Raw genomic sequence first — 15039 nt, 5'->3', positions numbered from 1 at the left:
TCGGGAGACAAAAACCAACGCAGGGAGGACACTTAACTGTAAGAAGGGGCAAGCCTGGGTCCCACTTTGCCTGGTCCTCTCACTTAGGCCAGAGCAAATATTCCTAGTTGCTGACTATGACTTTGCCATTAGAACCCAGAGAGAAAAAAAAAAAAAAAAAAAAGAACCCAGAGAGAGGGCAGCCCCGGTGGCGCAGCGGTTTAGCGCCGCCTGCAGCTCAGGGCGTGATCCTGGAGACCCTGGATCGAGTCCCAAGTCGGGCTCTCTGCATGGAGCCTGCTTCTCCCTCTGCCTGTGTCTCTGCCTCTCTCTCTCTCTGCATCTCCATGAATAAGTAAATAAAAAACTTAAAAAAAAAAAAAAAAAAAAAAAACAGAGAGAGCAGGGGGTCTATCCCCCAGGGAGTAAGCCACATTGCTCCTAGACATCCATGACAATCCCATTCTTCTTTGCCAAATATTCAATTTCCCAGCCTCCCTTGAAGTGAGAAGAGGATGCAACTCAGGTCTGGCCAACAACACTTAAAGGGAAACATACTGGCAGGATCGTGGGAAAGCTTTTACTTTTGTGATAAAGTGGTCCTGCCTGAATCCCTTCCTGGAGCTGTGGCAGCCATCTTGTGGCATGGAGGGAACTACTTGCTAAGGATGGGAGAGTGGGAGAATGAAGTCTTAGGTCCTTGGTGAACCAATACCTCTGATGGGATGCTTGTGACCACAATTGTCAGGTGGGGAAAAATAAACCACTCTTTAGGGTCTTGTAAATCAGGTTACCTGTAATGGGGTGCATTCTTGAGCAGGGGGCTTTGTAAAGAAGACAGGCAATTATCATAAAGGACAACACCTCTCAAGAACAGCTCCCTGCTCACAGCACTCTTGGGTCCATTCCACCTTTGGGGCTTCACCAATAATTACAACCTCGTTCTCAACCTTCAGGTTTTTGTCTTTTGCCCTCGAATACTGGCCAATTGCTTTAAGGTGGCTCAGGACGCCATATCTAGCTTTCCTGCACCACCTGCCTGCCTCTCATCCTGCAGCCTGCGGTCCAGATGCTAGATTGGAACTGCCTTGAAACCCTCAGGGTGACGATCTGAGCTGAAGAGAAAGCCCCATCGGGCAGAAACTTGGAACCACGACTCCTCCTGGGCAACAGAGGAGCTTGGGCTTTGGGCCAATCTTCTTGCATGGCCCAGTGAGCAACTCTGGTCTCATGCCTCCTCTGGGAAATGTTTACTCCAGCTTTGCCCTCCACCCCACCCCCACCTCACCCAGGCTTCACCTCCCAAGCCTGCAAAGACCCAAGCAGGCCAAAGAATGCCACTCAAGAGGCTTTCTCCATTTTATTTCTTTGGGAAAAGAAAACGAAGTCTTTTCATCACATATGGTAGAGATATATATTTATATATATTTATATATAATTTCTTTTGTGGTTGGAAGTCCCAAAGCTGAGTCTGTTCATATTTTTCTATTATTTTTTTCCTACTAATGCCTTCTCTTCCTCCTGCCCCTGGCCCAGGCCCAGGTTCTGGGACAGGTGCAGTGAGGGGTGAGTGGAACAGGCAGTGATTACCAGATGGCCCCCCACCCAGCTCAGAGATCTGGTGAGGGTCACCGGGAAGGGGCTGTGCAGAAGGATAGAGGCCACACAGAGGGGCGCTCTTGTTTTTGTGGGGGATGCACAGCTCATTAAACAGTCACCAGTCATGGGAGGAGGCTGGTCAGGGATTGGGGAACTTGCTCACAGTAGTTGCCAGCTCTCTCCACCCTGCCCTCCAAACCCAGTCTTGGGGGTGGGAGGAAGAGACTGAAAAGAGAGAAATACAAGGGCTGAGGGCCAAGCCTCCTCTAATTTTTATTGCTGGTGAATTAGAAATTTGCCTTTCCCTTCCTATCTTAGGGAGATAGAGGATGCCAAGAGGAGGAGGGAAGTGACAGTGCTGTCCCGACCCCCCACTGATGGCCATGCCAGGCCTACCCTAGGCAAACCCTGGGCTACCTTGGGGTCCTGGGAACTCAGGGGTCAGTGTTCCTCTCAGGTCAGCCTTGTCCTTCAAGGGCAATCACAACCATCTCCCCTTGCCCCCCAAAACAAAGGCCTCTGGCTCAGGCTTGGGCCCATTGGAGCTTGGAAGTGGGCAGTGCACCAAAGATCAAGCAGAATTTTCTACTGGAAGAAAAGGTGAGGTTTTGGGAAAGAGGCGGCCTAGGACGATGATGTTCTGAGCGTGAAAGCAGAGGGAGGCTGGGGGAATCAAGTGGGAGAAGACACAGGAAGACATCACAGACACTCATATGACCTCAGAAACTGGGTGAGGGGAGTGCCTGAGAGGCAGGTAGCACTTAATAGCTGTAGTTAGAGCCGGACAGCGGCCCTGGGTGTGGGGTGAGCCAAGCAGATGGGGCTACCACCCTATGGGATCCTGGCCAAAAGGGTGCGGTAGAGCTAAAAAGCCTCCAGGTGACCCCTCTCAAGAACAGGAGGGCAGATCTTTCTTGGGCACTGAGTCTCCACCTCCAGCCCTCCCTCAGGCCCGATTCGCACATATGGACATACACGCAGGACCACGCCAGGCTCTGAGGCCTCAGCCCAAGAGACCTTGAGGGGGGGAGGGGCTGGGCAGGTAGCCCTCTCAACCACATACAGGCCATCTGCTCTCACTTGTCCTGCCAATCTGCCCAGGGAAGGATAACAGGGCAGGAAGTAGAGAGGCCAGGAGCCCAAGGTCTGTCAGCTTCGGCAGACCCCATGCAGGCCCCCTCACTACGTGGCCTTGAGGTGACCACAGAAAGTGTCACTGGGCACCAGGATGGCCAACAGTAGCAGCCCAGACCTACCAAGGGGCTGGGACACCTCATGGCACTGCAGGCCTGCCACCTCCCATCTCCAACAAAGCAGTGCCAAGACAGGGAGCATGTGCTCCCCTGCTTCCTGGGCCCTTCAACCTGCACTCACTCTGCCTCCTTCTATCCCCTCCTTGGGAGGAGGGTCCAAGTGGGCTGCCCAGAGGGTCAGTGGTAAAGCCCGAAGGGCACCCAGTCTGGGAAGGGGAGGAACCTGGTCACAGCTGCTTTGAGAACTTCTTTGGTCTGGGGACATAGGGGACATGGGGAAGAAGGATGGCAGGGAGGGGACACGGGGGACTCTGGCCTTTGACAGGACATTTGTCAAAAGGCCACGTGCCCAGGTAGGGGATCAGATTTCTGTGGACTCAATGCGCTCGAGGCGGGAGGGCGTCCAGGCTTTCTTCTCCTCGCCGTGTTGGGGGGTGGGTGTGCTAGCACCCCCCGCTGCCCCACGCTCCCGAAGCCGCCGCTCCAGCTGCTGGTTGCGCTGGTACATCTCCACGTAACTCAGCTGCAGCTGCTTCTGGTACTCGATGACCTTCTCCTTCTCCTCCAGCCACACGCGGCGCTCCTCTGCGAAGCTGGCCCCCTGGCGCTCCCGGGCTCGCCGCTCGGCAGCCAGCTCGGCCTGCAGCCGCCCCACCTCCCGCCGCAGGGCCCGCGTCCCGCTATCCCCACCAGCATCCACCTCCCCGTCCAAGGACACCAGCGAGGCGGCGGCCGCCACCCCGGCCTGCCGGCGCATCTTGGCCTCGTCGCTCTCGCATGTGGCCAGGGCATCCTGGGGCTCCGCCGGGTCTACGGGCGTCAGAGCCGGCTTGAGGCAGGCCGCGGGCAGTTCGGCCTCACTCAGCTCCAGGCTGGCCTGCTTGCTGCCGAAGGAGTCCCTCAGACTGAGCAGCTGCTCCTCCTTCTCCCGCAGCGAAGCCCGGCCCTCCCGCAGCTGCGAGCGCAGCCCCACGATCTCACTCAGCTTCTGGGACACATCGGCCTGCGAGTCCTTCAGCTGCTGCTTCAGGAGGGAGATCTCCCCCGCCTTCTGGCACACCTGGGCAGGGGCAGGGGCGAAGAGGACCGGGGTCACAACAGAGCCCTACTGGCCATCACCCTTGCCCCTGCATCCAGCTCGAGGCACTGAGTGGCCCTTGACGCAGGGTTAGCTCATGGAACATGCAGCAATGACACAAAGGGCCCTCCTCCCTGGACTCAGGGCACACCTGGCTGGCTAATCTCACACAGCCCAGGGCCACTCCTATCCTCACGGACCCTCCTAATCACCTTTGTCCCCCTCCCCTTCATGACCCTTGAGACGTGGGCCACTGCTCTGGGTTTCTCCAGAGTGACAGACAGAAGGAAGGAGACTCAGGGGGAAAGCCCAAGCCCCCTGCCCGCACCTCCCACTTAGTTTCCTCCATCCGGGGCAGGAAGTCAGCCTGCTCCTTCTGGCAGGCGGCCACCTTGTCCTCAAGCTCTTCCCGCTGCCGCATCAGCCGAGCTGCCTCCTCCTGCAGCTGCTTCTTGTCCTGCTGCAGCCGCAGCACCTGCAGCTGTAGGCCCTGCTGGGCACGCTGGGCACGGCGGGCCACCTGCTGCAGCTTCCCGCTGCAGCCCTGGCGCAGCTCGGCCAGCTCTCGCTCCCACGCCTTCTGCCGCTCCTCCAGCACCTGGGCCACCGCTGCCTCGCTCTGCTCCAGGCTACGCCGCAGAGCTGCCACCTCCTGCTCCTTCTCCCACAGCCGCTCCTCTAGCTCCTGGATCAGAGCACTGGGCGAGGGTGGTGAGCAGGCCGCGAACGGCAGGCCTCCACCTCCTCCCTCCCCCGATCCCAGATGGCCCGGCCGCCCCATGGAGGAGGACGACCCACTCTTGCTGGAGGCCCGCCCACTGTCAGAGGTCCCCAGGTCCTGGTAGCCCGAACCACCACCGCTGCTGCCGCCGCTGCCACTACCATAGCTGGCAGTGCCAATGCGGTTGATGTGGCTGGTGGAGGCACTGAGGGGCGCCAGGTGCTGGCTATAGCTGGAGCTGTAGGTGGGCAGGCTCGTGAGTGAGTTCCGGCCTGAGTCTGAGAGGCCACCCCCACCCCCACCTGCTGGGGTCATGGTCCGAGACTTGTCCAGTCCACCCTTGAGACCACCAGGACCCTGTCGTCCCTCAGGAGTACCATTGGTCTGCGGGGGGCACAGGTTCTGCATGGAGTGGAAGTTCTTGGGTACAACAGGTTTGAAGGCCGAAGGCCTAACTAGCGGCTCTGAGCACTGAGTAAAAAAGCAAGCAAGAAGGAGTGGGCATCAGAATGGGGCCTTAGTCTTGGCTCCAGCCTCTTCCCTCTGGCCAAGATACGTTCAGCCTCATAATCCTGGAAGTCCCTCCCAGCTGGGTTTCCACCTCATGGCACCCAAAAGCCAAGTCTCTGCTCTGGAACCACCAGTTAGACTTGACCCCTAACATCCCACCCCAGGGCTCCCCAGCCCAACCTCAATTCCGGCCCCTACAACCCAGCCTCCAGGATCCACTATACCTTCCTCTCTGGATTTCGCTCCCCCCACCCCTCAGAAAAATGCCCTGGGTACTGACCTGGTCTAGTTTGCCAGAGGTGGCCAAGAGCTTAGGTGGATGGCTGGGCTCACGATACTGTGGTGGGGCCTTGTCACTGCCACCGCTGCTGCTACTGCCACCACTGCTGCCCACCACATTGCCGCAGACATCAGTGTGGTCACTGCCCCGCAGCTCGCCGTTGAGGTAGAGGGAGTTGGCGAGAGCCTTGTCTTCTGAGGGATAGCGGCTTGGCCTCTCCCTGCCGGCTCCACCCCCGCTGCTGCGTGAGCCAGGGAAACTGCCCTGGCTGCCTCCACCCCCTGTGCGGGTGCCCACACTCTTCATGGCGAACTCCTGGGCGTGGGCTACCCCACTGCCCACACTGCCCATGGCCAGGCGAGGGTCTGGGGGTCCGAGCTCAGAAGGCCGAGGGGCAAAGGCCAGGAGAGGATCCCGCCCTGGGTCAGCGCGCACAGGCAGTGTCTCCAGCTTCGCCATGACTAAGCCAGGGGGGACACTGTAGGCATAGGTGGAAGGCAAAGATGGGTCAGCCCCACCCCCACTCCCACCATCCCAGCCGAGTCAGCCTCAGCGCCACTTGCACCCTGCCCTTCTGTGCCCCCTTCCCTTCAGTGGGTACAAGAGTTCCCAGACACCCAGGATGAAGGAATGGGGCTGGGGTAAGTTACAGTGACAGCTTGGTAATGGGGCACCTGTGGCCCACCTGATGGAGCCCAAGGCACCATGCACATACCCTCCCAGTTTTGCTCAGTTCAACATTCCACTCCTCAGCTCCTGCCTCAACCTCACCTCCACCATGAGCCCCGATTCTTCACTGTAACCCCCAAAACTCAGGTTTTCTTCACCTTGGGTCTGGATGCCTATAACCCACCCTTGTGGGCTGGGGAGATGGGGTTGGAAGGGTACAACAATACTTGAGCTCAGTAGGGTACCTCAGAAACTAAGGGAAGGAGAGAACCCACCCCTCACCGAAACCTGTGAGCAGGGGTCCTTCCCGCCCTAACCTAGGGTGTCGCAGTCAAGGGCAGAAGTGGAGGCTCACTACCAGCGCAGGCTCCTCTCCTTGCCTTTCCACGGGGGTGGGTGGCCGACGGGTCCTCAAGCCTGGGACCCTCCGAGGCCTGGTCTGCAGGGGCCATGTGCCTCACTCTTGCAGTCGGGGCTCGGCCCGAAGCAGCTGTGCGACTTTGGACGGGCCGGCTGAGCCATCCTGGACTGCAGTGTCCTCCTCTGCGAAATGGGAGGAATGAAGGACCTACCTCGTGGGGCTGCCATGTGCCAGGCACCCCGAGGCGGCGGGCACGGGAAGATACTGGGGTCTCGGTGGGGGGTGGGCGGGAGGTGCCACCGGTGTGCGCCCCTGGGTCGCACGTGGGCACCACCTCGGGCTCGCCCCGCCCTCAGCGGACGGCCGGGGACCGTGGCCGTAGCGCGTTGCGAGGGGACCTTCCCGATGTCTTCCCAACGCGGCCTCACCAGAAGCCCCTTCCCCACGGCCGGTGCCTCCGCAGAAGCTTCGGCGGCAGTCTGAGGCCGGGGCGGGCGCCCGCAAGGTGCGGGCGCTGGCGGAGCCTCCCTCGGCTCCAGCGTGTCCCACAGGTGGGCGGGGGGAGGGGCGGGGCTTCCGCGCCCGGCGGCGCCCGCAGGGGATTCCGCGCCTCTGATCCCCTCCAAGCACTCACTGCCACCGGGAAGACTTCCTGGATTATTCCCTCTCCCCCACCTTCCCTTTGGACCTTGAACCGTGAAGTCCTCCGAGCCCTTCCGAGAGCGTGCGCCCCCCTTCCCCAAGGCCAGCCCACAAGAGCGGGAGGGGGGGCGGGGGGGAACGCAAGCACGGCGACAGGGCCTCGGGTTACCTGTGTTCAGGGAGGCCCTGCTTCCTGGTTCCTTTGTCTCAACACCGGGGAACACCTGCCCTAGAGATCTGCATAATCTAGCGGGGCAAAGGCACCAGGCAGTGTCTGCCGCGCATGTAGACCCTCGAATACGTCTGCCAGCGGTGGTAGGGGCACCCTTCAAGCTTTTGCCTTCTACTCCCATGAGAAACCAGGCAAGGATGGGACGCCTGGGTGGCTCAGGGGTTAAACCTGTCTGCCTTCGGCTGAGGGCGTGATCCTGGAGTCCCAGGATCGAGTCCCAGGATCGAGTCCCACATCGGGCTTCCTGCATGGAGCCAGCTTCTCTCTCTGCCTATGTCCCTGTCTCTCTCATGAATAAATAAATAAAATTAAAAAGAGAGAGCGAGAGAGAGAGAGAGAGAGAGAGAAACCAGGCAAGGAGCCCTTCTTCTCTACCAAGGTGAAGGGGTTCAAGTGGCACCCCATGCCCCTTGAGTGCCCTCAGACTGTCTTCTACCCAGATGCCCATTCTGATGCCGAGTCCTTCCTATTAGGCCCCGGATCAGGGGAACCTGACAAAACTCTTACCCTTCAGGAATCTTTTGGCCACCACACCTGGAATTACAGCCCTAAGTGGTTGGAAAGTTCACCACCAAGCCAGTCCTCACTGCCTTTGTAAAATTCCATTCCCTCAGCATCTGTCCATCCCCCTTCCAAGGGGTGGAGAACAGCACTTTACCACCTTCTTCCCTTGACCCAATCGTCCTCGAATGCAGGGCTGAGACTAGGGTGAGGCAAGCGAGGCAGGTGGTGCTGGCATTTCAGTGCAGTGTCAGCAAGTGCAGGACCCTAAGAGCCAGTACCTCCTTACCTCTGGTGCTCTAGTGCCTCTCAGGCCTCACTCCAGTCTCTGCTCTGCCTCTGCTCCCCACATTCTTGAGCCCAGCTACCCTGCAATTCAAAAATCCCCCTCTCACCCTAAGCAGGACCCTTTTCTCAGCATCCCTGGGTACAGCGTAGGGAGCAGCTGGGGACTAGGAGGATGAAGGCTGAGTGGCCTGAGGCTTGAAACCAGTGGGAAGGCCTGGGCAGGGTCTGGGAGGAAGAAGTGACAAAACACAAAGATGGGGTTCAGAAGTGAGGGCAAGGGAGGAGTCCCAGATGGGGAACCAGGGTGTGTGACTTCCTTAACAAAAGAGGGGGAGAATATCTGGGGAAAACAGATACTTTGGGAAAGACCAGACAGAGATCTCACTTATATACTGGAGCAGAAAGAGATTGGGGTGGTCAGCATTCAAGGGCAGTGTGGCTGGAGCCCAGCATCAAGCTAAGGTGGCAGATCCCCAAGAGCCTGGGGCAGTGTGGATGAAAGAAGCAGCCCAGAAGGTGGCCAGTCCTGCAGAACAAGCTGGGGGGCTTCAAGAATGTGGGAGCAACTCCCAGTAGATTTGGCAGGTGGAAACCTCACTGGTGTCTATGAGAGAATGGTTTCAGAAAAGTGGTGCATGGCAAAGCCAGACTACAAGAGTTGATGAGTCTGGAGAGAAAGATGGGAGAGTATCCTCGTGAAAGAGAAGGCAGTGATTTAAAGTGGTTTGGGATCCAAAGGCTCTTTTTAAATTTTATATTAAGCATGGTAGAAACCTGAGTATGTTGCTCTGCTGAAGGAAGGCGCCAATAGTGAGATGAGAGATAGAGAGGCGAGGGGGCTCCACCAGAGATGTCTGGATGTGGGCAGGAGCAAACCTCAAGAGTGATTGTGTTGATCATTGAGAGTGACAGGGGATAGTGTTTGGGAGGATGCTTTATGATATGTAGGTCTGTACAAACATGCCGTACTACCTTCTCTGTGATCCAGGAAAAGAGGATCTGACCATAGGTTGAGGCTAGTTATATGGCACTCTGCCCCACTGTTTCCCTGGAATGTGTGTGGTCCCCAGACAAGTTCAATGCCCAGAGTCTTAGATGGAAATGAAGTGTTCCCAGGACTGTCTCCTGGGACCATCTCCTTCTCTACCTGGGGAATCCTTGACTGTCAACCCACAGCAGCTCTCCCTAGAGCCTCATTCCCCAAAGAGTCTCTTGCCATAATTGTAACCTGTCATGATAAACCCTATGCAAGTGTTCTCTGCCCCTTGCCTCTCCTGAGTTTGGGCTGCTGCAGCTTTCTCAAAACCCCAGCAGGGAGCTGGCAGGACAAAGAGGGGCATTTGTTTCCCTGATAGGCAGAACCTGACCCCAGGGGTTTGAGCTTCCTGGATGGGTTAGTCCTGAACTGGCTCACTGTAGCTGAGCATGGTCTGTATAGGCAGCCTCAAGGCATCAGCTCAATAACTGGGGATGACTGCCTGTTGCCCAACTCTGCTTCTATCTCTGTGCCATCAGCCTTCAGTGCCTGGGACTTTATGCATAGTACTGATGGTCACAAAGGGGTCAAATGAACTGTATGTGGGCTGTACATGAGGACATCTCTCCAATCCACTGTGACACTCCACTCCTCCCTATCTGTGTCCCTCTCAAAGCTAAAAACACTCTACCCTTCTCTTGTGGTCTCAGAGGCCCCTATACCAGCCCATCTGTCCCCTAAAGCTTTCAGTAGCCCCTCTTGCCAGCACCCTTGCTGGGGGCTTCTCACTGGCCTTTCCCCTCCTGCACTCCCTCCCACACCCAGCTGCTAAGGGACTCTTTCTAAAGGGCAAAGATGATCTTGTCTCTGCTCTGCCCAAATTCTTCCATGAGCAACACCAAGAACAGTCGAAGAGAGTTCTAGAGGCATCAGCTCAAGTGTAAAGCCCAGCTGAACTGATTAGGGGTGAATGCATGCCGGTTATTTCACCTCAGGTTCTCACACCTACCTTACAGGAATCTTAAGAAGTCAATGTATTATGGGTAAAAGGCCTGGCATTTCTCTCAATCTCCAGAACCAGAGCAGAGCTTGCAGCAGAGCCTCCAAGACATCTCCCGCTGCCCATCCTATTTCTCCTGACCCGAGATCCTTTCCACTCCACAGAAAATCTCTTCCCAGCTATGTCCACCCTGCATCCTTCAAGGACCAATCCAAATGCTGCCTCCCAGGACAGCATCCCCGATCGCCCCTGGGGAGCAGGGGCCTTGGAGCACTTGGCTCAGGCTACTCCAGGGAGATTGCACTCTGAGGCTTCCCCAGGGGCTGGCCTGGGGATGCTCCTGGGGCACAGATGGCAGAGTCCTGAGGGTCTCTGGGCCCTGACCCCGAGGAGATGCAGAGAGAGTGCCATGGGAACGCTAGTTATGAGCAATGCAAAGAGGCAATGAATCCGGACAGGAAAATCAGGAAGGGCTTCTGGGAAGGACTGAGGGTGAATGGGGATTGGGGGCACTGTAGGGCTTTGGGGGTGCAGAGGTCTTCAGAACTTCTTGGTTGGGATGTGTGAGGAGAGATCCACCTTCCCTTGGTGTAAACGGGGGAAGAGAACCATCTCCTAAATTCTGGCTCTGGTGAAGCTGGTGTTTTAAGGACTGAGGGGGCTGACAGCGCCCCCCCCACCCCAGCACACACACGCGCGCACACACGAGCTTCCGCGCAGGGGAGTGGGGGTGTTCGCCATTCACCAGCAGTCCACGGCCCGCAGCGCCAACAAGATAGAGACCCCGGCCATAGGCTGTCCCGAGGAGGTGCCCAAGGGTCTCTGTGGTGCAGGAAACCCCTCAAGCACCTTCCCTTGCTCCCTACCAGCGCGTGTGGCCCCGGGGGGCGGGGCGCAGAGGGAAGAGGTGACATAATCCCGGCCGCACCCCCTCCGGCCGCCACCTCCCCCCAGGCCTGGTGAAGCATCCATGACATCATCGGCCTTATCTCCACTCCCCTCCCCCGCCCCGGGACCCCAGCAGCGGGACGCGCCCCCTCCCCAGCTCCGGGTCCGGCAGGACGAACACCGCGGTGCAGCGGGCACGGCGACAGGTCGGAGCCGGGAGGGGTGCCGCGGTCGGCCGGCCTCACTTACTCGCTACCTCAGGGTCCAGTGCGGGGTCCTCGGCGCGGCCGCCACCGGCCCGGCTCGCTGGCGCAGCCCGAAGCCCGCCCGGCGGGGCGCGCGGCGCGGGCCCGGCTCCGCTCCGCGCCCCTCCCGCTCCCCGCCCGGGCCCCGCCCACCCGCGGCTGCGGCAAACGCGGGCCCGCCCCCCGGCCACGCCCCCCGGGGCCGCCAATCCCCAGGCTGGGGCGGGGCGCAGTGTCTTAACCCCTTTGTAGCTGCGCCCCGGTTCACGCGTGGGACCCCTCTATTTCACCTTCTCCAGGGCTCCGTAGGTCGGCCGGAGCCCCTCTGCTCGTCGCCGCTTACTCTCCCAAGCCCCTTGGGTTCGGCCCCCAGGCTCTAATCTCTAACAAATCCAGTGGGACCGCACCCTCCGCCTCTTCTTTGGCCATTGGGAGGAGCCCCTCCGGTTTGGGGAAGGGGCTCGCGATGCCGACCCCGAGCCTCATTCCTCTCCCGCTCCAGCTCTTCCGGACGCGGCCTCCCAGCGGACGCCGTGAGACTGCAAGTCTGCAAGGTGGGGGCGGGGCGAGCCCTCCCGTGGGTATCCGACACCGCGGAGCGAAGACCCGCGCGAGCGCGGGGACCGCAGGCAGGTGTGTTAGAGGCTTGGAGGAGCCGTGACTCAGTCTGGCAGTAAAGAGAGCCGGTCTGAAACTTGCTGCTTGCGGAGGCTCACTGTCCGGGAGGAAAAGGAAGGCGACGAAGGAAAGATGTACATATAACCCAGCAAGGTGTGAGTGCTTTCACCCCGTGCCCCACACCTGCACGAGACCCGGCCCCGACTCCCACGCTGCAACCGAGGGTGAGAGGAGGTGAGGTGAGGACTTCGTCCCTCACCCAGAGCACCAGTTTTGCACGCGCGTGCTTCATTCTGTACCGTCAATGCTCATTCCGCCCCGGTTGGCCCGGGAGGACTGCCGGGAGGAAGCCGGCTCGGGCTGGAGGTCTTAGCCTAGAATACCACGAATATTGCGGGGAAGCAAACCAGGCCTAGGGTTCAGCGTTAAAAAAAGCTGGAGGCACAAAGGGTCAGTCCTAAAAACTTCTGCGCCTCCACTCCAGCTGGGATTTAACCCATTGTATCATTGCTATAATTTGGTCATTGCTAATTTGTTTGGTCATCAGTCGTCCTATTTTATAGTATATATTTCTTGCTGTTTTCTGGATTTTTTCCATATTTGCTTTTATCTTCTATAGTAGTCTGCAAGATAGAAAGCCTGGCGGTTGCTTTTGAGTTTATAAAGTAAAAATAATTTTTATTTCACAAATCATTAAAGTCAATGACAACTCATTCATTTTTATATTCCATTTTATGTAACGAAATTTTTTTTTAAGATATTTTATTTATTTGTGATAGACATAGAGAGAGAGAGGCAAAGGCACTGGCAGAGGGAGAGACAGGCTCCATGCCAGGAGCCCGACAGGGGACCCGATCCCGGGGTCCCAGGATCACGCCCTCGGCCAAAGACAGGTGCTAAACCGCTGAGCCACCCAGGGATCCCTGTAACGAAAATTTTAATGTGCTTTTCTATCTCTAGGCCTGCTGCCCTCACACCTATTTTTATAGGATGATAGACCCAGTTTTGTTTACACTTTTTTTCAAGCCACAAAATCCTGTTTTTCAATCATTATCTTTGGCTTTTGCCAACTCTTTAATTGGTATCAATGTCACTGCCAGTTTTCTATGCTCTCATTTTTTTCTCATTCGGACCCATCTCTCATTTTACTGGTGATTTCAGGGAGGGCTCCTGAATGTTTTTTTCCTAGGCCTTTGCCCTAGTAAGAATGCCTTTTTACTGTCTTTACATACTAATACGTCTTTGTGGCTTGATAGTTTACAGAATTCTTGAGTGGTCTTTTCAGCTTACGAAAGTTTCTAACAAATTCTAATATGTTCCTGTCCATTCTGTGAACAGGGTTGATTTGGTGTTTTTTTCTCCCCTAAAATTATCACATTAGATCAATGTTGTCATTGAAATCTCTTCCTCCTTTTTCTCTGCATCTTGGGAGAGTATCTTATGTTTTTCTCCAACATCACAGATTTAATTTTCTTCAGAGTCAAGGGTACTCTTTGTTTTCTCCAATAAGATATTTAATTCTGCTTGTTTTATCTTCCTTTGATTTTAGCCAATTTCCACTCCACCTCTGTCTTGGTTTCACTTAATCTCTTTTTAGTTTTCTATTCCTATTTCATAGAGGATGTGGTTTAACATTTTGAGAATAGGAAAATAAGGGAATACCATAGCTGACTCTGTTCTAATGCATATGAAAGCCCTGATAAAGTGGACCATTTTCTGGGAAATAAAATTTAAAAAGTAAGAACGACGTTGAAAACATTATCTAAGAAATATATTCAAGAAAGGCTCTGGGCTCAGATGGTTTAATGGGAGAATTCTCTCAAACTTTCAGTGAACAGATAATCCTTACTCTGCAAATCGGTATTATAGCCCAGAAAAATTAGAAAGCTATTTCACTTTATGAAGCTACAATTCTCCTTATGCCAATTCCTAATAAAGATAGCATAAAAAAAGAAAACTGCAAACCAATCATACTTATCAATTCAGGGGATAAAATTACTACATACAACTCAAGGAAGTAAAGTTTTATTGTATGTGAAATTAGTCCATGATTTTGTTAAATGAGAAAAAAAAATCGTCATAATATATGGCAAAATTGAATTTAAGTATAATATTAACAATATTTTTTTGCCAAAAAGTCACTAAAAAATCAGTGCCCAAAAAGAACCCTCATAATGAACCAGGAACTGCTGAAATGAAGATTCAATATTTTGGCCTTGACATCTGGTAAAATCTGGAGTGCCTCAAATAGCTTAACTGAACATTGCCCTAGCCAAATAATCCTCCTTATCAAATCAACCAGGTGCAGTTTCTGCTTATCTCAGAGCAGGTTTCAGTTCTCTGCCAGCCTTCAGAATCATTCAAACAAGCCAATCACATTTCCTGCAGGAATAGCAGGCACACCTCACTCTCTTGCTGCTATAAAGCCTGTCCTCCACAGCTTCTGGTTGTTCACTACATTTCTGAGTGCAACACCTGGACGGTCCCAGGTGGCTTGTGGGGTCCTCCTTCCCAGAGCTATGAAAATATGTGACTAATAAACTGTCAGTCTCACCTGTCCAGGGTCAGGTGCTGTGTTTGGCCCTTCCCATAACCCTAGAGTGGGAAACTCTTCCTCACCAATGAGAAAGAGAAGGCCATTAAAACAAATCTATCATTTCAATAAAATGGGAGTAGGGGGAAGAGTCTATCAGACTGACAACTTAAAAAGTGATATCACATGTTGGTGAAGCTGTAGGGCAAAAGGAACTCACAGTATTTTTGAGAGTATAAATCAGTACAACCTTTCGGGAGGACAATATGTAAAAATGTGAAATGTGTATATCCCCAGACTTTGCAATTCCATTCTGGGAAGAAATGTCATCATGAGTAATATGACAGATGTTCAAAGGTAAGTCACTGCCATAATATGCCATGCTGACTGCCATGCTGACTGTAATAGAAAAATTTAAACCTAAATACATCAATCTATTAATGGAATATTGAGTAAATTAATCCGTGCATCCAGTGCAATGTAACAATAGCAATGTAAAATAATGGCAAAGGTGTCTATGTATTGACATAGAAAGATGACTACATTAAGTGAAAAACCAAGGAGCAGAATCATACGTATGCAAACTCTATTATTTTACTTATTTTTAAAATATTTATTTATTTTGGGGCACTTGGGTGGCTCAGTTGGTTAAGGATCTGCCTCTTG

At 54.9% G+C, this 15039-nt stretch overlaps 1 protein-coding gene across 5 annotated transcripts; it reads right to left on the bottom strand.

Annotated features, from left to right (window-relative positions):
* Positions 1 to 1324: 1324 nt before the first annotated feature.
* LZTS3 (leucine zipper tumor suppressor family member 3) lies at positions 1325 to 6620 on the bottom strand. Of its 5 annotated transcripts, none has more exons than XM_072800262.1 (4): positions 6470 to 6620; positions 5421 to 5898; positions 4238 to 5101; positions 1325 to 3891 (listed from the first exon to the last, which is right to left on the bottom strand). In XM_072800262.1, the coding sequence occupies exons 2-4, from the start codon at positions 5877 to 5879 to the stop codon at positions 3193 to 3195; spliced, it is 2022 nt and encodes a 673-aa protein (XP_072656363.1). In that variant the 5' UTR covers positions 5880 to 5898; positions 6470 to 6620; the 3' UTR covers positions 1325 to 3192. The 5 variants fall into 5 exon arrangements, with proteins under 5 accessions (XP_072656363.1, XP_072656362.1, XP_072656361.1 ...); XM_072800261.1 differs by having other exon boundaries at positions 6448 to 6594; XM_072800260.1 differs by having other exon boundaries at positions 6407 to 6548.
* Positions 6621 to 15039: the final 8419 nt, after the last annotated feature.

Source organism: Canis lupus, chromosome 26 (assembly GCF_048164855.1).
Source record: "Canis lupus baileyi chromosome 26, mCanLup2.hap1, whole genome shotgun sequence".
Taxonomy (NCBI): domain Eukaryota; kingdom Metazoa; phylum Chordata; class Mammalia; order Carnivora; family Canidae; genus Canis; species Canis lupus.
Note: the sequence above shows the minus strand (reverse complement) of the source record. Positions and strands in the feature narration are given on the sequence as shown.

Excerpts from the sequence above, each read along its gene's own strand:
- LZTS3 (XM_072800262.1), bottom strand. The coding sequence starts at position 5,879 with ATGGCGAAGCTGGAGACACTGCCTGTGCGCGCTGACCCAGGGCGGGAT. Across the intron at positions 5,102-5,420 it reads CCTCTGGCAAACTAGACCAG|TGCTCAGAGCCGCTAGTTAG; the intron begins GTCAGTACCCAG and ends TTTTTTACTCAG. Across the intron at positions 3,892-4,237 it reads TGGAGGAAACTAAGTGGGAG|GTGTGCCAGAAGGCGGGGGA; the intron begins GTGCGGGCAGGG and ends GCCCCTGCCCAG.